Source organism: Carassius carassius, chromosome 1 (genome assembly GCF_963082965.1).
Source record: "Carassius carassius chromosome 1, fCarCar2.1, whole genome shotgun sequence".
Classification (NCBI taxonomy): Eukaryota; Metazoa; Chordata; class Actinopteri; order Cypriniformes; family Cyprinidae; genus Carassius; species Carassius carassius.
The window spans coordinates 2,410,275-2,433,878 of record NC_081755.1 but is presented as its reverse complement, the minus strand read 5'-3'; the positions used below and the strand labels follow the sequence as shown (position 1 = coordinate 2,433,878).

At 39.8% G+C, this 23,604-nt stretch overlaps 3 protein-coding genes across 6 annotated transcripts in view; 1 reads left to right on the top strand and 2 right to left on the bottom strand.

The window, feature by feature from the left end:
• The window catches only part of LOC132139731 (fucolectin-like), a 36,313-nt gene extending 32,255 nt beyond the window's left edge, over positions 1 to 4,058 (top strand). Inside the window, exons 1-8 of one of the 4 annotated variants that reach the window (XM_059548337.1) lie at positions 219 to 285; positions 636 to 671; positions 847 to 1,123; positions 2,337 to 2,482; positions 2,933 to 3,212; positions 3,310 to 3,449; positions 3,764 to 3,840; positions 3,900 to 4,048. In XM_059548337.1, the coding sequence (XP_059404320.1) occupies positions 243 to 285; positions 636 to 671; positions 847 to 1,123; positions 2,337 to 2,482; positions 2,933 to 3,212; positions 3,310 to 3,449; positions 3,764 to 3,804 (963 nt within the window). In that variant the 5' untranslated portion in view covers positions 219 to 242 and the 3' untranslated portion in view covers positions 3,805 to 3,840; positions 3,900 to 4,048. Of the gene's footprint in view, positions 1 to 218; positions 286 to 635; positions 672 to 846; positions 1,124 to 2,336; positions 2,483 to 2,932; positions 3,213 to 3,309; positions 3,450 to 3,763 lie in introns of those variants that run through there. The other 3 variants (XM_059548328.1, XM_059548320.1, XM_059548345.1) reach the window with 3 other exon arrangements.
• Positions 4,059 to 15,341: 11,283 nt separating this feature from the next.
• Positions 15,342 to 17,938, bottom strand: LOC132139575 (H-2 class II histocompatibility antigen, E-S beta chain-like). The gene is made up of 6 exons (XM_059548043.1): positions 17,833 to 17,938; positions 16,887 to 17,162; positions 16,492 to 16,773; positions 15,718 to 15,850; positions 15,548 to 15,575; positions 15,342 to 15,417 (listed from the first exon to the last, which is right to left on the bottom strand). Exons 1-4 carry the CDS (start codon positions 17,894 to 17,896, stop codon positions 15,720 to 15,722), a joined length of 753 nt encoding a protein of 250 aa, XP_059404026.1. The 5' UTR covers positions 17,897 to 17,938; the 3' UTR covers positions 15,342 to 15,417; positions 15,548 to 15,575; positions 15,718 to 15,719.
• A 3,305-nt stretch (positions 17,939 to 21,243) lies between these two features.
• Positions 21,244 to 22,985, bottom strand: LOC132139571 (H-2 class II histocompatibility antigen, A-U alpha chain-like). The gene is made up of 4 exons (XM_059548031.1): positions 22,868 to 22,985; positions 22,093 to 22,338; positions 21,629 to 21,913; positions 21,244 to 21,484 (listed from the first exon to the last, which is right to left on the bottom strand). The coding sequence occupies exons 1-4, from the start codon at positions 22,962 to 22,964 to the stop codon at positions 21,303 to 21,305; spliced, it is 810 nt and encodes a 269-aa protein (XP_059404014.1). The 5' UTR covers positions 22,965 to 22,985; the 3' UTR covers positions 21,244 to 21,302.
• Positions 22,986 to 23,604: the final 619 nt, after the last annotated feature.

Genomic DNA, 23,604 nt, shown 5'->3' with positions numbered 1-23,604 from the left:
AAAAGGTGTTAACTTTTGTTGCTAAAATATGTTTAAGAAAATAATAATTCATATTTTATTTAGCATTTGTGTGTGTGTGTGTGTGTGTGTGTGTGTGTGTAAACAAATTTGAAAGAAATAAAAGTGGGAGGAGAACTAAGATCATGTGACTCTGATGTAACTTGAGTTAATATATTTTTCCCAGAAACAACATTTGTTCAAAACTCCTCAAACAAGCAGAAATAATCTTTAATCGTCCTGAAATGAACATGAGAGTTTTCTACAAGAGTCTGTTGTCTTTACTGGGTAAGTAAAACATACAATCATATCTCATATCTTAATGTCTGACTCATATCTTAATGACCTACAGTCTGTTTTCAGCTTCATCTTTCAGACAGAGAGACACTTAATAGACACGGACGAACCTAAATTATGATTGAATAAGTTCATGTTATCTAAACACCCTGAAACAAAATAATTTTACTTGAGAAGCTGAAATATATAAGACACTAATACATGATTTTAGTGATTATACTCAATTTTACCCAAATAGAAAATGTATATAAAAAAATCCAACAAATATATTTTAATGCTCATAAAAACAATCCATTTAAGTTGCTAAATAATGAGCATCATTCTGTGTTTCTCATTCCAAGGCTTTTTCTCAGTTCAGATGAAAGCAGAAACAGAAGGTGAGATTTTATGAATTTAACACATCGACATCATTTTTTAGTGAGTTTGTGCTGCTGTTAAATATTTTCAGACACATGTTGAAAACCAATAAACTTGAGTATCCAAGCAGGGCTATACATGATTGTAATGAAGAATTGTAATAGTTAGTACGGTTTTCTCTTGAACGTATTCCAGTTAATGTAGCAAGTTGGGGAATAGCGAATCAGTCGACAACATTTGACGGCTTCAATCATGACTGGAATGCCCAAAACTCTGTGAATGGGTCGAGTTCCGACTGTTCTCGTACAAATGAACAAAGTGACCCATGGTGGAAGCTGGATCTGAAGAAGACGTACACTGTGAACAGAGTGACCATCACTAACAGAATCTGTCCAACAGTAAACTGTGAAATCTGGATAAACGGGGCAGTGATTCGGATTGGAAACGATTCTTCAGTTTTAGACAACCCAGTGTGAGTCTCTCTGATATATTCTTACATAGTAATTCCTTGACTTGATTGCAAATAAATGCACAGACACTATTTAACTGAACAGAGATGGCATAACTGAATCCAATGATGAACTGCCTTTAACTCTCATTTTTGCATTATTGACACTGTTTTCCCAATGAATGTTGTTCAGGTGCTTTGAGGCAATGTATTTTGTTTAAGGCGCTATATAAATAAAGGTGACATTGACTTTGACTTTTACATAGATTTTGGACAGTTGGTATCTTCATGCATACATTTGTGTGTGTACGTGTGTGTTCTTCATGTTCTGACTATTTGCAGGTGTCTAGACTATGTTAAGATTTGTATTTGAAGTTACAGTAATTGAGCGGGATGTCGATTCAGTGAAGGATTTGTCTTACTGATTCCAACTGGTCACTCTCATCTTTTTATATATAAGTCATTTGTTCCTGAATCAGACTAGGCTTGTGTGTTATTAACTAAAAAGAACCAGATCATAAAAGTAATCTGTTTGTTGGTCATGTTGTAGGCTATGTTTATTGCAACACAAAGACTTTAGCACTATTATTTCACAGTACACAGCTTTTTCCATCTCATTCAATAAAGACCAGGTAAATTATTATATATATATATATCTTTTTTTTTTTAATTCTTTTTTTTTTTTGCATGGCAATGATCGGTGGAGGAAACACTGGTTTATCTACCTAATGATTAGATAGTTGATGTTATATCTTTCTAAAATGGCAGCTCGTGTCACACAAACAGTTCACCTCCAGTGGTCACATTACCGCAGAACCAACTCTAATATAATAACTAGTAATAGTTACTACTTTTACAGCACTGCAGGAGATATTTTACATGATTTTGTGATAAAACACAGTATGACAATGCCCGGATGCCAGACAAAACAATGTGATATATATATATATATATATTAGTATTAAAAATTTACATTTCACTGTCATGTCAAATACTTGCACATTTGCTTAGCTGCTTAATGATAATGATAATAATGATAATAACAATAAATAAAAATAGTGTAAAACGTACATCACATAACTTGGAGGAAGTATCCAATTATAAAATATACATTGTGTTGTAAAAGAAAGAGTTAATCATATTAAATACATTCAGTGATGAGAGAAGAAAATACAAGGGAAGAGTCATACTAATAATGAGCAACAAAAGGAACTCACTCTTTCATTTTTTTCTCCAGATGTGCTACAGTTTCCTCTATTCCAGCAGGAGCAACCAATAGCTTCTCGTGTCCTGGGATGAAGGGACGCTATGTGACTGTGAATATTCCTGGGTCTTTAAAGACTCTTACTTTCTGTAAAGTGGGAGTCTATGTGAATTTTACAGGTAATTCAGAGCTGCTTAAAAAACAGGTCTAAACCCTTTCCAAGCTAATCTGACTGGACCGGCTTGAAATAAAAGATTTATAAGGCTATTTGAACAGAAGACTAGGGACAGATTAACGCACTAGACCATAGGAGGCCCAGCTGAAATATCGGTCCTCCAATTTTAACTGTGCGGGACAAAGGCTTCGCTGTGCTGTTGTGTGTCACATGAAAAGGCCTCCCCCTTCACTCGTGACCCCCCTCAAAAATAATAAGTGCATGACACCCCTGGTGAGGAATATCTGCTCGGAGGCACTACAGATACAACCGCCAAAGTTAAAAGATATTCCTTGAAATTGACTTTGTTATGACTCAACCCGTTCTTACAGATCTGATAGAAATGCATTCCTAAGAAAACCTCCTCAAAAATATTAAAAGTAAATAAAATAATCTGACAAACCATTTCTTACAGATAATCTGGCAACAGGAAGAACTGCCATACAGTCGTCAACCTATGGCGTCTGGTTTGCTCAACGTGCCATTGATTTCAATCCTGGTTTCACAAATTCATGGAAAGAGTGTTCTTCAACCACTTCTCAGAATAAGCCATGGTGGAGGGTGGATCTGGGTTATGTTTATAGAGTAAGTACAGTTGTCATCACAAACAGACTAGACTGCTGTCCAGACAGAATAAACGGAGCGGAGATTCGCATCGGAAACTCTTTAGAGAACAACGGCAACAACAATCCCACGTGAGACCCTCTTTCAGTAGCTCAAAATCCTTAAATAAACCCTGAAATATGAAGAAAGACTAGAAGTCTAAAAGAGGTTTCCTTCGTCTCTCTCTAGATGCACTGTGATTTCTAGCATTCCAGCTGGTGTTTCCTCCACTTACACATGTAACAATATGGAGGGTCGATACGTGAATCTGTTCATTCCTGAAGATTCAAGGACGCTTACTCTGTGTGAGGTGGAGGTCTATGGAGAAGGTGTGATCAAACAAGCAGATTTAGTGTTTTGAGAAGCTATTAATGCCTTTACAATAGTTGAAATTTGGATATTTATGGTTTTTGAACATGTGAAACTTCAACAGTTGCATGCGCTCAGCTTTCAATAATTTACTGCATAAAACACATTTGTGTTTGACTATTGCAGGTGAACCTGTATTTAATGTCATCTAGGTATTTTTGTTGGTTTTACTTTGTGTAGTTTAATTCATGATATTTGAGGATCTCTACACAAACTCTCCCTGCATCTGTTTAACTTCAAGTGACATACATTTTGGGTTTGTTGACCCTTTTAGGTCCCATTTCCCAAGAAGACTCCTGTGAAGATGAGTCTTAATTTTGAGTCTGTCTGAATATCCAGCTCCTGTCACAGGTGAGAGAGGGAAACGTTCAGAAATCTGAATCAAGTTTTAAGATATCTGCTCATTTCAGCTTCAGTGTGCTCTGACAGAACGAGGGATTTCTGACGTGAAGAGAGAGGTGATGATGATGATGACGAGAGAAGCGAAACTCTTTTCTGATCAGCTTTGATGTTCTTTATTTACATGCTGGAATTTTCTCCATTACTCAATGTTAATCACAATAAAGTTGTATGTGAAAATTGAAACTACTGATTCCTGATTGCTGTTTTCAAGCCATTTGTATTGTATAAAGTGCAAGTACTTGGCAATGTGGGGGCAATGTTATATAAGTGAAATTTATTTATATAAATATTTTTTATGCAATACTTATTAATATTATTTGTAGATTTTTTTATATTTTAATGTAACATTCTTTTATTTCAAGCATTTTATTTTACTGCAGTTTGCTATTTTAATTTATTTTGTTACATTTTCTTCTTTTTCTTTGCTATGCTATTACAAACAAGCAAGTTTAATAAGTTTTAATATAGACGATAAAATATCACATGGTACACTGTAAAATATATGATCAGTCAACATGTTTTATCCATTACTTTAACTCATAATTTACCAGTTTCACTTAATTTAAGTTATATGGGATTCAACTAGACAACATTGAAAAAAAAAAACGTCTCAGGTTACGAATGTAACCATGGTTCCCTTTCAGTCGGTCACTCTCGATACCACGCAAAATGGGATATCGCTTCGATAGACCACTCTACTTTATGTGTAAACTAAACGAGCCAATGCACATTGGCATGCAATTATTGCATCCAGCTGCCGCTGATCACAGCGTGAGTATAAGAAGGCAGCAGGTGCAATGCATACCAGCTTTTTGCTTCAAAGCCGAGCGACAGTATCGTTCTGCTTACCTCAACTGGGTCTACGGTGTAGACGGCTGTGTTGGCGAGACGGTGTTTCAGCGGCGGCCGTTCTAGTGTCGAGTGGGTTGCGTACTTCAGGCTGCACTACCCCCTGTCGTGTTGCAAGTGGCCATCTCCCCTGTACGCCTCAGCACTAAAAGAGCATTTCCTAAGAGCAAATTTCTTTTAAAAGAGCTCCACGGGTGCGTCTTTATAAAGACAATGAATCGTCCTTATAAGGATGCCATTTCACCCCGTGCGTTTCTGGATCAGGTCGTTACCTGGCACCAGGTGCTGGTCACGATCACTGCCTCACGTGCCTAGGCTTTAAGCACATTGAGGTGACTTTCGTGGATGCGTCATGTTCTCATTGCGGGAAAATGACCATCTCGGAGCTGCAAACCAGGCTCCGATACCTTCAGGGGGGCGGAGTCCCATTGCCGCAAACTGGGGCTTGTTCTGGCGGCCAACAGATGAGTTTCACTTCCGGCAGTAGCGCGGGTGGTTTGAGGGTCACAGTGGTGGCAAACCCCGCAGGGAACCAACCCTCTTGGGACCACCGCTCCTCCTGCACCTCTGATCCAGTGGAGTAACCCACAGAATACGCTGGGCCCTCTTCAAGGAGCATACCAGCGGTACCCAGTGGGCCTCCCCCCGACCGAAGGTGCATGATGAGCTCACCAAGTCATGGATGGCACCTTTTACTGCCAGAAACCGGCCGGTGGGCTCCTCCTCCCTCACCTCGGGCGGTAGCGATGCAGTTGTTTCCTAAGTCCGCCTCCTCCTGTCATGGAGACCCGGTACTTCCTTCCCGGGTCTGTAGGCACTTGTATGGTCTGACCGGCAGTGCCTATGCGGTTTGCGGGGAAGCTGCCTGGTCGGCGCTTCCCAGCCCGTCTCGCTGGCTTCTGCGGACCATCAGCCTCAGCTATGCGATTCAGTTCGCCCGGCGTCCCCCCAAATTCCACAGTATCCGCTTCACTACAGTGAAGAGATCGCAGTCCTACTGGCAGAGGACGCGATAGAGCCGGTCCCTCCAGCCAATATGAGGACAGGGTTTTAAAGCCCTTACTTCATTGTACCCAAAAAAAGGCTGTGGGTTACGATCGGTCTTGGATCTGCGAGTTTTGAATCGGGCCCTCGTTCAAGATATTGACGCAGAAACGCATTTTCGGTTGAGTCCGTCCCCAAGATTGGTTTGCAGCGATCGACCTGAAGGACGCGTACTTTCATGTATCCATCCTTCCGCGCCACAGACCCTTTCTGAGGTTTGCGTTCTAAGGACGGGCATATCAGTACAAGGTCCTGCCCTTCAGCTTGTCCCTGTCTCCCCGTGTCTTCACGAAAGTCACGGAGGCAGCTCTTGTTTCCCTCAGAGAGCAGGGTGTTCACATTCTCAACTATCTTGACGATTGGCTGATACTAGCACAATCTCGGGATCAGTTGTGCGAGCACAGGGATTTGGTGCTCTGGCACCTGAGCCTGTTGGGCCTTCGGGTCAACTGGGAAAAGAGCAAACTCTTGCCGAGGCAGAGAATCTCTTTTCTTGGTATGGAGTTGGACTCGGTCGAACAGACAGCACGCCTCACAGAGGTACGGTGCTAGCCTGCTTGAATACGTTCAAGGGCAGGACAGCGGTCCCACTGAGACTTTTTCATAGGGTCCTGGGGCATATGGCGGCTGCGGTGGCACTTACACCACTCGGCCTGTTACATATGAGACCTCTCCAGCACTGGCTTTATGGACGAGTCCCAAGGTGGGCGTGGAAGCGCGGCACTCACCGGGTCCAAGTTACACCGGCCTGTCGCCAAACCCTCACCCTGTGGTCAGATCTTGTGTTTCTCCGGGCAGGGGTGGCCCTAGAGCAGATCTCCAGGCATGCTGTGGTTTACAGGGATGCCTACACCACCGGCTGGGGGGCCACGTACGACGGGCAATCAGTCTCAGGGGTTTGGACGGGCCCGCAACTGCAGTGGCACATCAATTGCCTAGAGTTGTTAGCAGTGCACCTTACCTTGAACCGTCTCAAAGGTCTTTTATGAGGCAAGCATGTGCTGATCTGAATGGACAACACAGTGACCGTTGAGTACATCAACCGACACAACTCGCCCATCACCACCTCCTTTGGAGTCAGAAGGTTCTGAGGTCACTTTGTGCTGTTCACATTCCGGGCCTGCTCAACTGTACAGCCGACGAGCTGGTTTCCCGAACTAGTGCTCCTCTCGTCAGCCCCTCCGTGGCCGATTCCTCTGAGGAAGGATCTACTGACTCAGAGACGGGGCACCATTTGGCACCCGCGTCCAGGCCTTTGGAAACTCCAATTCTGGTCCCTGGACGGGACGCGGAGGTTCTAGGTGACCTACCCCAAGAGGTAGTGAACACCATCACTTCTGCAAGAGCACCATCTACGAGACACGCTTACGCCTTGAAGTGGAACCTGTTCGTCGACTGGTGTTCTTCTCACAGAGAAGACCCCCGAAGGTGCCTGATTGCGGTCATGCTTTCCTTTTTGCAGCAAGAGTTGGAGCGAAGGCTGTCTCCCTCCACCTTTAAAGTCCAGGTTGCCGCTATTGCTGCGTACCACGACCCCGTGAATGGGAAGTCTTCGGGTAAGCATGACCTCATCATCAGGTTTCTTAGAGGGGCTAGGAGGTTAAATCCTTCCCGGCCCCCCTCTATACCCTCTTGGGACCTGACTCTAGTGCTTAAATCACTACAGCAGGGCCCATTCGAGCCTTTGCATTCAGTTGAACTAAAGTTTCTTTCATTGAAAGCTCTGCTCCTGCTTGCACTGGCCTCCATCAAGAGGGTAGGGGACCTGCATGCATTTTCGGTCGACGATTCGTGCCTAGAGTTTGGGCCGGCTAACTCCCAGGTAATCCTGAGGCCCCGGCCTGGATACGTGCCCAAGGTTCCCACTGCACCCTTCAAAGACCAAGTGGTGAACCTGCAAGCGCTGCCCCTGGAGGAGGCAGACCCAGCCCTGGCTTTGCTCTGTCCCATCCGAGCATTGAGGTGCTACGTAGACCGGACACAAAGCTTCAGGACCTCAGACCAGCTCTTTGTCTGTTACGGAGGCCGGCAGAAGAGGAGTGCTGTCTCTAAGCAGAGGATGGCCCACTGGATTGTGGTTGCCATAGCCCTGGCTTATCAGGCTCAGGGTGTGCCCTGCCCGATCAGGTTGCGAGCTCACTCAACTAGAAGTGTTGCATCCTCCTGGGCGCTGGCTTGTGGCGCCTCGCTGACAGATATCTGTAGAGCTGTGGGCTGGGCGACCCCCAACACGTTCACTAGGTTCTATAGCTTTTGTGTAGAGCCGGTATCCTCCTGTGTTCTCACCTCAAACGGGTAGTGGCACTGAGAGGCCCTGGTTAGTGTCGGCTTGCTTAAACTGCTCCAGAGTGTCCGTACTGTAGACCCTGTTGAGATCCTCCATCACCCTAGGCAAATGGACGCAGCAGAACGTCCGGCGCCAGGCCTTCACATGATGAATCCGTGAGAACCATGGAAGGCTGGGTTCCGTACTGAAACCTAAGTGGTACTCAAACGTGTATAGTCCACGGTATAGCGTTAGAACCCGTGTTTCCCCGGCAGACTTCTGCCTTCCCAAGAGAGTTTTAATCACCTCAAATTTCTTCATATACATCTAAACGGATGCTATATGTGTATTTGCTCCCAAGACCTCCTTCGGGAAGGATGGGGCTTCCGCAGTGTCCCTGTCCCAAGTGGAATGGGTACGTTTTCCCAGTGTGATATCCAATCTCAACCAGTGAGGTAGTGCTTTGACAATGGTGAGCGGAACTACTTTGGTAGATCCAATTTGGCGTCGGTCACTGACGTGGCGTCGAGTGACCGAATGAAAGGGAACGTCTCGGTTACGTATGGCAACCCTCGTTCCCTGAAGGAGGGAACGGAGACGCCACGTCCCGTTGCCATGGTTGCTGTACAGCCCAGCTCGGCTCCTCAGCGAAAACCTGGTATGCATTGCACCTGCTGCCTTCTTATACTCACACTGTGATCAGCGGCAGCTGGATGCAATAATTGCATGCCAATGTGCATTGGCTCGTTTAGTTTACACTCAAAGTAGATTGGTCTATCAAAGCGATATCCCATTTTGCGTCGGTCACCGACTTGGCGTCTCCGTTTCCTCCTTCAGGGAACGAGGGTTACCATACGTAACCGAGATGTTCCTTGAGTAGGGAACGAGACACTGCGTCCTCTAGGAAGCGCTATGGGGGAACACCTATGTCTGAAGCATACAGTGAAAAAACACCAATGAGTTGGCCGGCGACAGCCTCTGACGTCACTACCGGCAGGACTATAAACAGGCACCCTAGGCACTCTAGGGGGCGCTATGGGGAACAGTATACCCATGCCGCCATGCTGAGGGGAGTGCAGGCCAGAATCATGGCGAGCACTAAGTACCAATTCCACCATTTCCATGGGAGTTGACCCTGGTACATTTAGATGGCTGTCTGTGACAGTATCCCTTACGGCCAAAGGCCTAAGGTACACACCCAACTTAATTGTTAGAGCCTCAGCCCATGGTAGAGCTGAAGGCTTTAAAGGGATACGGAAGAGAAAAGAGAACTTAGCATTTTATACCAAGTCTTGCCTGTCACACAGGGGCTACCGCTTGCTTTAGCAAGTCTCATCAGATCCCTAGTAGCAACACCCTGATAAGATAGGTATCCGAGGATACATAGGTGGAGTGGTGCCCAAGATGAATGGGGATTTTACCAACTCAAGAATGGGCAAGAAGCAACCGCGCAAAGCCTTCACCATATAGGATTTTAGAAAGAACGCAGAATACTAGCATGCAAACCACAGTGTGGATTTAGAGTCTGCAAAGACTTCAAGTGCACACTTACCATAGCATGGATTTTCAAATACTGTTCTAAGGAGGGGCTCTCTTGGCACTCTGATAGAGCAGCTCATAGATGGAATGGTGCATCTCAAAACAGTATGTTTGAGAGTCATCAACTCGATCTGTGGAACTAATGGTGGAGCGCTCTGGGGAAAAAATAGAGAACTCAGTCTCATATGAGAGGAGAACTCTGAGCTAAGAGACTAGTAGCGCACTCATAGGCGACCCTTCTTGGAAAAGGGGAGTGCTACTAAACTACCACAAGAATCACCCAAATAGCCCCTCATGTTGAGGTAAGTGATGCTTGAAGTGTATAAATAAATACACACTGGCTGAATGGAGCCCAAGGAACCAAGGTCTAATCATCTCAAGAAAGGGAATGAAGCGGAGCGCGTAACCCTTATCGTACAGGATTTCAGAAAATGCAATGAGTCTTGCGTGCACACTTACCACTTACGTGAATTTTAGAAAGTGCACAAATCGTTCACGTGCACACTGACCAACATGTGGTTTTGAGAAAGTACACAAAGCTTAGCGTGTGTACTTAAAGGTTCCTAAGCATCGCAGAGGCGCTGAATCACACGGGAGAGGCAAGCTCAAATTTTACAAACCTCTGGCGAGAGGAGCATCACCTGAGGCAGCATATACAAGAAGACTTCTGTAACTGCCACCTCCACTTCCCGCTCGATGCGACAGCACAACTAACCGGCCAGGAGACCCCTCAGGGTCCCTGCAGTGCTGTCCCAGGCCTGATGATCAAGGAGACTCCGTCAGAAACCTGTGATCTCAGCCACCTAATACCGGAACATGAAGCCGGATGGCTGGTGCTGACGAGTGTTTAGTAAACACTGTAATTGAGCACTGCAAAGGAAACTCACAGAGCTTATTAGTAGACACATAACCACCAGCAATTTAATACACATAAGTACATATGGAAAGGGTTACATGCTCACCCACCCACCTGTGCTGGAGCCCCGCTCAAGGGGTGCCTCTTTTTAGTCCAGACCATCAGTAAGGTGGTTGCTCTGAGCATAGAACCAGCCAAAAACATTATAGGTCCAGCATAGGAGACTTATGCGAGAGGTAGGATTGTAGTACTTGAGTCCGGACTAGAGAAATTTTTCTATCATCTCGGACTTGTCTCAGACTCGTTGCATTTGCACACGGACTTGTCATTGGACTCGCCAAATGTTCTCGTTGGTCTCGAACGAGTCCAGCAAAAAAACAAAAAAAAACTATTTTCCTTCAATACAAAACCACATTTGCATGATGTCTCAACTGAAAACATGTGGAAAACGCTAGGCGCGCCACTTTCTCCTTTTTTCCAAAGCACTCTGTAGCCTGCGCTATATGCTCATGCTCCAGTGGCGTCTGCTGTTGCTAGGCAACCATGGCCTGCTCTCCATGAAGACGCAGATGTTTTAGCAAAGAATAAATGGATTTCCAGCATTAAACATCCCTTGCGGTAGCTCTGCTAATAGATTCATTTAAAAAAATGTCTATCTTGTCTTGTACAGCCATGATCAGCTGTTTCTCCATCTTGGCTTAGGTTTCAATTTTGTTCCGGGAAAGGATGTGCATGACCAGCTGTGCACTTGCTGCGTTCTGTAATAATTTAATTTTTACCGATTAGATTGTGTTTTATTTACATATACACCTAGATAGCCTTAAACTTACCACTTACAATAATGAAAAACGAATTAATGTTGTACAGTATAGGGGTTGCAAGACTGATTTCTACTAGTCGGTTTTTTATTAAAAAAGAAAAAAAAACACAAATTACTTGATTACTCGTGGTTCATGCTATTGTAAATGAAAACACATAAAATAGTTGTTTTTTATCAATAATTATCAATATCAACAAATTACATATTTACATTTTAAAAACTTTATAGTTATGACATTAGATATTTACATTTTCATGTAACAGCCAGTATTTGTATCTGTAACAATCACAACATATGTCGTATCTGCATTCGGATTCAACATCGTACAGTTACTTGATAAGACAGTTACTATGTTTTCATAGTTATCACTGAACAAGTATGTTGTGTTAAACTATAATAATTAAAAAAAATTATAATTAAAAAAAAAATTATTAATTTCTAAAATAATATTTATCATGCAAGCAGAGAGATGTCATGACAAACGTTTAGTGATCATTTGAACATGCCTGAATCAATTCAATGCGCACATTTTTATTACGCAGAACTTTTTAAGTGAGTCTATAATGTTTTAGTGAACTTCACTAAACAAATGTGCTATGCCGCACAAACCAGCAAAAGATAAAGATGCAAACATTGTAGGCCAAGTAGAAAATGTATCCATATCTAAGCTGATTATTAGTCTACCCTTGAAAGAGAACTGGTTGGTTTTTGAGAGACTGAGATGCGCTGTGTGAGCTGAGGCTGTTTGATTGGTGAGTGCGCTGTGCTTATTCCATTCATTCGTTACATATTGTAGCCTAAGCTTTAAATCATTGCCTTTTAAATATATACATTCTGTTTATGTATATACTGTATTCTATATATAGTACCAGTCAAAAGATTGTACATGAATGGAAAAGTGTCCAAACTTTTGACGGGTACTGTACTATAATATACACTTAGGGCCCTATAATTCACCCGGCGCAATGTAACGCAAGGCACAGCGCAAGTGTGTTTGCTAGTTTCAGTCCGGCGCCGTTTGCATTTTCCCATCCAGCGCCACGTCATTTAATTAGCAAATGCATTTGTGCTCATTTTCGCACCCATGGGCATGCTGGTCTAAAAAAGAGGTGTGTTCAGGTGCATTGCTGGCACATTGCTATTTTATGACTGTGCCATAGACCAACTCAGACCTAGTCTAAAGTCTGGCGCAATGTTTTTACTTTGTTATTTAAAGAACTTGTTAGTATAGGCGGGTCCACAACGCGCCTACACGCTGCTTATTAAACACAGGGACGCACAGCAGCACACAAACAAGCCAAATATTAACCCTCTGGAGTCTAAGGGTATTTTTGGGGCCTGGAGAAGTTTTGTCATGCCCTGACATTTGTGCTTTTTTCAGTTTCTTATAAATATCTAAATGGGTAAAGACTAATCTCACTGTAATCAGCACAAACTGGGCTGTAATAATATGTGAAATGCATGTATGTACATGATTGTGTTTTTGAGAAAAAAAATATTATGCGTGGTTAGTGAAAAACTAAAAATGTTAAAACGCTTGAATAAGGCAAAAAAACACATAAAGAACAATGGTTCCCGGGACTTTTGAGAACTGGAGCTTGTAGCCTAGAATTTTTCTTTCTAAATGATGTGAAAATCATCTTGTTTACTCACTCACAGAGAACAATATATTGATTTAAATTTTCTAAGACACGTTTTGTTGGTAAAAGTCATATGCGAGTAGGCGTCAACTACCATGAATATCATTGTGATTTACACCTGAGAAGACAAAGGGCTGCATAATGAGCCACATAATGAGCCACATAATGAGCTGCATAATGAGCTTCATAATGAGCCATTCAGTGATCTGTGCCACTGAGAGGAAGGAGTTACAAGAGAGAATGTGAGAACAAAATAAATCTATATAATTTTATGTTTGTAGTTTATTAAGAATATATTTAATTATCCCACAACATAATTTAATATCCACTTGGGGGAGCAGTTAAACAGTTTATTAGAAACAATCAAAGCTGACTTTCAAACAAATTTTTTGGCATGCTTACTCCAGTCACACAATCCTTCAGAAATCCTTTTAACAATCTTATTTTCTACAAAAAAAAAAAAAAAACATTTGTTGTTATTATTATCATCATTATTATTAATGTTGAAAAGAGCTGAGAATATTTTTCTGGGTTTTTAGGGGGAATAAATTGAAAGAAAAGCATTGATTTAACATTTGTTACAGTTATCTATTTGTTACATTTATATTATTTACATCAAGCTTTCGAAGGGTATAGTATTGTATATTGTTATTGAAACTTCATAATGTTTCACTTGATTATACATTTAGTCAGGAATTATAGTTTGGAAAAAGTTTAACTAGTAAAACGTTTACACGTTATGTGAAAACTAGTACAAGTATATAAATAAATAAAAAGAGACTTACTCATGTTTATGATCTCTGCTGAATAAAGTGCTTCATTCTTTTTTTCTGAGGAAATCCATTTCTCAAATCCTCAACCACATCACATCTTTTTGGGTTGATTTATGTCTTATTCCTCTCATCGCGAAGCAAACAGTAAAATAAAAGAACTTGAACAGTCTTGCTGCTTTTTCTTCTGTTATGGGCGTATTCAAGCCGCGCGCTTCAGTTTGAATCTGAATAGCGCGTTCAACGAGGGGGCGTGGTCACATTAGATATAATGAAGGGAGACGTGAAAAACAGACATCGCGTTGTTTTCATATGGATTACTTTATCACAGAATATCTGTTTTCGGCGGCACTTGTTTAGTTTAAAAATGGACATGTCAAGCTTTCTATAGATATATCTCTCATGTATTTTCGTTGAGTATTCACAGAGTTACAGTTCATTTAAATGACGTGTTTGTAAAAGAAGATCAGCGCAGACAAAGGCTGCAGACATCGCACCTTGTTTGTTATCTTTATTTTATAAGTGCACAAAGTTTTGTTGTTATTATGTCTGTATCCAAAAAAAAGTAGACCCTTTACAGATTCGATTGATGTATTGCTCTTATCTGTACGATTAAAACTGAAAGTGTAATTTAACTTCTTTTCGGGGTTATCAGGAGAAAATGACTCAAAACGCGTATCCGCGTTAATCGACTTGATAGGGTTTTAAAAATTAAAGGATTTTTCGTAGGCTCATTAAATACATACATATATATATATATATATATATATATATATATATATATATATATATATATATATGCCAACATGTCATAATGGATAGTCATCGCATGTATCAGAATTAGGGTATCTATCTGCTTGCACACGAGCAGCTCTGTTTCATCTCGGAGACCCGTTCTGTCTTTACGCTTGCCAAATTCCGCCATGTAAATAGGGGAATGGAAGATGAGACTCTGATTGGTTTATTGCACGTTAAGCCCAAAAAACACCCATTACTCATTAAGTGAATAGGGACAACCTGTTTAGACCATGCACCCGGGCGTGCCAACCATTTCTCAATCGTTAAAATAGCAAAAGTGGATTTGGACATGCCCTGAGTGCACCTGCGCCATGTGCTTTACACTTTGCATTTAGATCGTTAAAATAGGGCCCAAAGAATATTACCCATTATAGCGATATCAGCGTTTTTTACTCCCTAATATCGGTATCGCCCCCCAAAAACCCATATTGCTCGGGCTCTACTTAGGACCCCTTAGACCCAGCCCACTCTCTCTTTGAACTGTTACAGTCTGGTTGACGCTACAGAGCACTAAGCATCAGAACAGCCAGGCACAAGAACAATTTCTTCCCCAAGGCAGTCCATTTTCTGAACACTTGACAATAATTGTGAAACACACAACACTATTTATAAACTTATACATTTATTTATCTAACACAGAGAAGAAAAGAATGAGGACAGAAAGAGTTTAAGATGTAGAAGGAGAGTGGGAAGAGAGGGTCGATGGAGGGAACTGAGATAGTCGAAAGAGCAAGAGCAGAAACTGTTAAGACAACATGACCCGAGACTCAAGAGTGTGAGTCCCTCAATCAATCACATTATTTACTGCCAATATTGCCTGAAGATGCTGAAATATTAGCTAGAGAATTGGCTCAGATACAATGCTATATTGAAGAGTTGGACTATGTGTAATAGTCATGTTTGTGCTTCTCCATGATGAGGCTCCTTTCAGTCAGTATGAGGACCTGCCATTTAAGTGATTTATATTCATGTTACTGAGGCTGATGGTTCAACAGAGATGAAGTAGGGGTAATGTTTGATTGCACAGAAATCCTAAGGTGTTATCCAAATATATGAGTAAAATGTCAAACTTACCATCACTGTCGTAGTACTAGGAACTTCTCTATCAAAATAAAAAGAGTGATTAATTAAAAAGTGCTATGATATTTATAATTTAATTATATTATAGTACAGTTTTACTATAAGAAGTATATAGTTTAAATTTCTATGACTGGACTAGATTTATATAAGTGGCTTGCTCTCACCTCTACAGTTCTGATGTTTTTATCTTGAAGTAAATGTATCCAGAAGCAGCTATGATGATTCCCAGCAGCAGTGCAGCAGATTCAATAATGAATAATAGTTGAATATCCCACTCAAACTCAGGGGCCGCTGGGGCTGTGAGGGACAGACATCACTCTATTAACACAATGGACCACTAGCCTTGGATTATCCTGCTTATACCATGGGCATTTACCAGCACTGACAGCTTAAAGCTGCTACTGATGTTTACAGTGACATATTTGACTGGAAGGATAACAGTGGTAATTTTTGTCAATTTCAGCTTATTAGATGTAGCATTCTACCTGCTTTAAATCAGAATTTTAGATAAAGTAGAGTATAAAATGATATAATTTAAATAAATGTATTCAAGTCAGGGCCGCGTTTCAAGTTTCTGTGCTCCTTAATGTTTCTGTGTGTGCGTCGTGATCTCTGATCTCTTTTTGTGAGTGATGTGTGTGTAAGTGCTTTGATAAACACCACATTGATATAAAACGGTGGTTTAACAGACTTAGAACTACTTGTGCATTAAAAGACAAAAGAATGCATGCACACTTTTTTTAATATGAAAATTAAAAACCAACAGACTGATGAAAATGTGGAACATTTTCTCAATACGTGAGGTCAGGGACACGGTGAAAATGATGTGTGGAACAACGCAAAGCGGGACCTTACTTCCAGCCAATCAGCATGGAGTATTCAGACCAAAGTGTAACTGATGCTATATTAGTGTAAACATGACATGTGTTGTCTCTTACTCCAGTCGTAGATCATGGGTCTGGTGAAGCTGGCGTGCTCCACCACGCAGGAGATCTTCTCAGCAGATTTGGGAGTGTATTCCAGCATGGTGTGGATCTGGTAGTACCAGTCTCCGTTGGGGAGCTCCTCAGTGGAGGTCACATCAGAAGTCACCTGTACACCATCCTTCAGCCAGTAGACTTTGATTGGTTGAGGGTAGAAGTCATACGCGCTGCACTTCACCAGAGCTGGATGTGTGCTGTCACCTGGCATCACTGAACTGAGCTTCACCGTCGGCCGCTCTGAAACAACAACAGCCACATCCCAAATCACTTCCTACTGTATGTACTGTCGTCACATGACAGACTTTCTAAATCTGCTTTACCAAAGAAGAGTTATGAGTCTCGTCACATACCTTTTTTGCTATAGATAGCTGCTTCATAGGGTTTAGCATTAGGCTTGCAGTATGTATCAACTGCAGCCTTGAATTGCTGTAAGACTACTGTATTGTTGTTCCACAATTCTGCAGTTTGTATTCCAAAATCTGAAAACCCCTCGAACATCCCCACAGTGCTGTTGAACTTAATGACTGGATATTTATTGAAGTAAAAGCCTTCAATGAACTCCATGTCACTGAGATCAGGAGAGCTGTAGATGCACTGTTTCCATGTGTGGAAATAATATCCATTAGCTGCAAAATAAGATCTGTGTGAGCTTATTTCAACAATAAAAAACACAAGCACTTGAGCACATCAGTCAGTCGCAGCTGTTACATCACCTCGTATGTGACCATGGATCACAAAACAATACATTGTATGGGTCAAAATTACTGATTTTTTTTTTTTAGCCAAAAATCATTAGGAAAGATCATGTTCCATGAAGATATTTTGGAAATGTCCTACTATAAATATATTAAACTTAATTTTGTATTAGTAAAATGCATTACTAAGAACTTCATTTGGAAACTTAAAGGCAATTTTCGCAATATTTAGATTTTTTTTTTGCACCCTCAGATTCCAGATTTCCAAATAGTTGTATCTCAGCCAAATATGTCCTATCATAACAAATCATACATCAATGGAAAGCCTATTTATTCAGCTTTCACATGATGTATAAATCTCAATTTGAAAAATTGACCCTTATGACTGGTTTTGTGGTCCAGCTCATGTATTTATTTTGTGAAAGTATCTATATAGCCAGTACCAACTTTACTATGCTAGATGCTCCACTACCAGAGAACCATCATAACTAACAGTGTTTAAGAAAATGTTAATGTTAAAAAACACAGCATGTCTACTACTTCTCTTACTACTAAAATGAGCTTTTCTTGAGCATCTCTTAGTAAAGCCTTTTTCTCTCACCTGTTGCAGTGAATACAGACAGCATAAGAATGTGTTGCAAATTCAAGAGCTTTAACAGTGTCATTTTCCCTCTCTCTCTCACTCACAACTGAGAGCAGCAAATACAGTTCATGCTTGTGAGGTCAGAGTCTAAAACAGCTGTCCAATCAGACGCTCCTTCCACATCTGTCAACTGTTGCTACACAATATCCTGCTTGCTTTTAAAACCACAGCTCAAATAAAGGTTAGATTGCAGTACCACATTAAACACAATGACCCTTCAAATTACATTCCTGAAAAAAAAATATTAACAGCGTTCTCAATTATTTATTGAACTTCCAGTAATGTAACATACCTACAGTTAACCCTTTCCCTTACTGTTCAGTCAATGTAATAATCGAGCTTGACGAACCTATGAGCAGCTTTATTAAACAAATACAAAACCATGACAAAGACTAGACCTGAACATGAACACAAACATGGACTCCCCAAACATCAACGCTAGATGAGAGACAATGGAAACATGAGGGCAATTTTAACACAAGACTAATAAGTTAATAAGTGTCCATACGGAAACAAATAAAATAGAAGACATGATAGTACAAACAAGACCCAAAACCAACGGTGTTGTATTCATCCTGATTATTTATCAAAAATAACTGACAAATCTACCACAAGCGGACCAGCTTTATTTTGCTTTATTTTATATTTACATCAATAACAAGTGTTTTATACTGTATAAACACTAAGAAAAACTGTATGGTAAATAGCTAAATGGTAAAAATCATATTTATTTTAAAGTATTCTGATGGTTTCAGTGAGCATTATGTAAATTCTGTTAGTTGAAATGAAGCTAGTCCCATTTTTAGTTTGATGGGAACAGAACTGGAACTGATGTTGAGTTTGTGTGGTTTCATTTTCTTGGTTTTGTTTCCACTGTTCCCCTTTTTCCTACGCTCCAGGTCATTAGTTTCGATAGTTTCTGATTTATCACATCCCCGTTTCTGTTCCAGTTATTTACCTTACACTATTTATAAGCCCTTAGTTTCTCTCAGTTATGATGGCCATCATTTGTCTTTATCAGGACCTTTTTATTAATTTCTTCTCAATATGTCTATTTCAGAAGAATCTTGAATCACTGTAAAATATCCTTCTGTATGGCTGATGATACACGGGGCAACTTTTTGAGCAATGGTTCCAGGAAACTTTGGGAAATGTTGCAGTCAACTAGCAACCAGGTGAGACACAGGGCCCTCGACCGATCTAAAATATCCAGAAAGATATTTGTTGCTCATTCTCAATTGAAAAGTGCCCAAGCAACATTAGCCTGTCTCCATGTCTCTTCAGTCTCTGTGTTGTTGTGTTTTTGTTGGCATATGTCTCACACGTTTCGGGGGCCCTAAGCAGATTTTTAAAAGGGGCCCCCATACCTACAGTTTCACCGAATAACTCGCATCCCATCCCAATGTACATATCCTACACTGACACCTAACTGAAAAGTTTTACCATTTTGTTTTACTCAATATATTTATACTTCAAGGTACAGATAGGAAAATATGTTTGGGTAGCTGATAAATATGCAGTGAAAAAATTACTCCTGGCTGCAAGCAATTAAAGTTGTCAGTGGAGTTTAAAAACAGGATATGATGTCACACCGGAGGACAAAGTTTTAAGTGACATAATGTATCAAGTTCATATGCTTTTAGAAATATATGGATGAATTAATGATTTGCCAATTACTAAAACAGACACTTGTAAAATTATGTCTGAGGTATTTATTACCAATTGTATGCTTTTCTTTTTAATTCATTAAAGTTTAATGAACAACCTTGAGACAGTCACACCATAGGACAGATTTAGCTCAAAAATTCTAAATAATAATAATAATAAAATCTAATAACAAAGCAGTTTTTATAACAATGGGTCCATGTAAGACAAATAGATTTAAAATGACAATATTAATTATTATTATTATTTTCCTTTCATCTTGTGTGACAGTAAAAATGCCATGTCATGTCAACAAGACTAATGCATTTTGAGTACGAATTATAATATGCAGTATCTGACAATACTCAAGCACTGTAAAGATTTTGCTAACTGCGTTCTCTTTTGTATGATTTCATGAGTCTCTTCAGACCTATAGAATTGTACTTGCAGGTTATGAGTTTTTTTTTCACAAATTGATCATTGAAATAAAAAATAAAAAAAGTTATTCGTTGTATTAAGTGTGACCATAATCAAGTAGGCTACTCTCTCAATACTCAAATCAAAGCACAAACAGAAACCATAATTTTCTTCAAGCATGATACAGAGTTAGATAGCTGTTAATACACAATTACCATTTTAGATTGACAAACTGTACTATATAAGATTTGTTTTCAAACTGAGATCATAAATCTAGGCTATCCATTTTCAAAGCACAACAAGCAAAACTAACATTGATTCACTGACGCTCTTTAATCAGCAGCAGCGCTAAATCCAGGAGCGTATACTTACTTGCCGGCAACCTGCCTAAATAAAAGCCTGCTAAAAATGATGAAAACGCTTTTATTTATTTGTTTTTAGATGCTTTTATCCAAAGTGACTTATAATTGGGGAATACATAAAGCGATTTTTCTTAAAGATGCAAAAAAAAGAAAGTAGTAATAAATAAAAAAAACGTTATTTTAAGTTTTCTATAAAAATAATTGTATTTGTATTTAAAACTAGGCCTACCTTTTTATTTTTAATAATATTATCACACATTATTATTTAGTTTATTTTTTTATTTATAAAAACTAGATAAATAAAGTGCAATAATATTCTAACTATTATAAATGATAGTATTATAAATTTTATGCACCCCTATATATTTATTTATTGTGTATATTTAAATACAAACACATGCATGTCAATATTTGAGGAAAAATATGTTATGTTTATGTATTAAATATATTTTTATATAATATAAATTATATTAATATATGTATAAATACATGTAAATATAAAAAAAAAATACTGTATGTGTGTGTATTTATATAGACATAATAAATATACACAGTACTCACACATATACTACACAAAAACCTTTTTTTGTATGCGATTAATGGCTTGACAGGACTAATTTATAAATATATATTAGATATTGATTATATATAGACATAGATATATCTGAAATATTAATGGAAGAGATTTAAAGATGCACAATGTAAAAAATATTTTGCACAAAATATGAAAAATGATTAGTATAAGTACATTTTTAATAACAAACTTGAGAAGACTCGTGTAGATTTCTTTACTAACCACTAGAGCAAAAAACTTACATAGTGCGGCAAAAATAACCATTTCAGTCCACGACAAAAGTAACAACAAGAAGTATGAAAGTAGCAAAAGCTTCTTATTTGATTTAAGTCACTCAAAATCAAACAACGATTTATGTTACATTTGCAGCATCACAGAAATGGCACACAAAACATTGCATCATTGCATTCAGAATCCTCCAACAACTCTCTTTATCGGTAGGTCCACTGCATGAAAAGTTTTTCTTTTTTTGCCGTGTCTGTGTTGTCGGTTGCAGCTCCTTTAATAAAGAAGAAGATTCCCGTGGCTGCTCCCAGCAGAGCCAAGGTGAACCCTGCTCCACAGAACACGGCCGGACCCAGACGGTCCGGGACCGCAGCCATCTCTGGGACACCTGTTGATCATTGTAAGAGGTGTGAATGTTACACTAGTCAGTGCTGTAATGCTGATGTCATTCGTCACAGAATGATCATGTATATGGAAAACAACTGGAAATAGGATGATTAAGTATCTTTTGATTTGATTTCGACTTATTTACCCCATATTTTGGTCTGCGTTTGGCCCTGCAGGGCTCTGTGGTTCACCGTACAGCTGTAAATGTCTTTCTCTTTGGGAACAATATCCATAGAGGAGAAGATGTGGAAGGTGCCATCATCCCTCGGTCGGTACTGACTCGTACTAACTCTATCCTTCACAATGACATTGTTCTTGGTCCACGAGATGTTGACCGGCGGAGGAAAGAAGCCCGTAACGTGACAGACGAGGGAGTTCTCAACACCCAGCTGAACATCATTCTTCGTATAGATGGACGTCTCGGGGGGGTCTGGGAACACACGAAACAGGGTTGAATTTGGCAGAAGTGAATCTGAGCTCATTCAAAAACATCTATACACAAGAAAACCAATCTTCTTCTCTTGATGACACTGAATGCATAATATGGAATAACTGAATGTAAAGAACTGAACATTGAGAAATATGCTACTTTGCAAATTCACATCATACCCATTTCCTCTGGAGGGCTCTTGTAAGCTTTAATGCATACAGCTAAGTTTTGCTGGCATGTTTCTTGTTCTGCAACGCTTGATTCATAAAATCCTGGGAAGAGCAAAGGATCTGCAAAATTTGGTAATGTATTTACTCCCATCTTTTGAATAAAGTCAGCGTGCCATATCTCATCTCCATTAGATCCACACATGGAATCTTTCTCTGTCTCAGAACATCCATTAATTTTGAAATCCCTGTGTATGACTGAAATACAACAAACATCAACAGACAAAAGATAAATTAGAAACATCCAGAAGCCGAGAGAAATAAAGGATGAACTGCAAATCATGCTTTTCTTACTTAGTATCTTTATCATGTTTCTATTCCAAACACTTGAAAATTCTTAAATCAAGAAGCATTTACTAAATTATTCTTTTATTTTATTGTTTTCACCCCCTTGGCATTTTTTCCCCCTTGTTTTGAGCAAGAACTCACTTGTTTTTGACACAAATGCTAAGTTTGTCATTTATTTACTACATACCAGTTCTTTTTAAATGCAAGGATGTCCTATACAGCTGATTTTAACATCCACTGACCACTTATAATGACCACTCGTAGTCGACTAGTCATAAACTGTTTGAAAGACAAGGTGATCAAAATACATCACCAGAAGTAAACGTATCACAGTGTATAAAAAGCTTACTCAAAGTATCAGTGTGCTTCATTAAATCATACATCATTGTAGAGGCTTTTCACATTTAAAAAATCTGTGGATGTATTTTTCTATACTTACATTGAGCATCAGCTGAGAGACAAACAGCGAGGGTAAGAATGGCCAGATGCAGCTCCATCTTTACCGACAGCAGTGGAACAAACAGAGAAACAGTCATTGTGAGGTGAATGAGAGTGGGCAGGAAACCCTCCCTGTCAATTCAGATCCGGTTTCAGATGCTCACCCTCCACTCAGGATTTGGCCCTCGCTGTGACACTGCTGTATCCAGAAACAAACTGTTCCAGCTCTCAGGCTACAGTCATAAGACTCTTATACTAAGATTTATTCTCTATCACTATCAACAATGAACTTAAACAGAATGGAAACAAACACTTGCGACCTGTACTATGAACTCCTAACTTCTGCACTGTCTCACAGTTTGACAGCTGTTGTGAATAATTAAGAGCAGTGTATTTTCATAGGATAAGAAAACTCATTCTCATAAATAATTATGAGACACCGACACTTCATCAATGTACTATATTCCATTGCCACGTCACAATCTGTGACATCGCCACCATATAGATTTTAAACCCGGAAAACGAAAATAGCGGGAAAAATGCTTAAAATTACTTTATCATTTATTTAATAAAGAAATATGAATTGTACCTCACCTTCAGCATTATTATTTCACTAGTACCGGACAGAGAGTGAGATGGTGCCGATGCATGTTATGCTAAACTAGAGACCAATAAATTCATTAAATCATTATCATTGTTTGGAATTTAAGACAAGTCTGGGGCTGTCCCAAATTTATT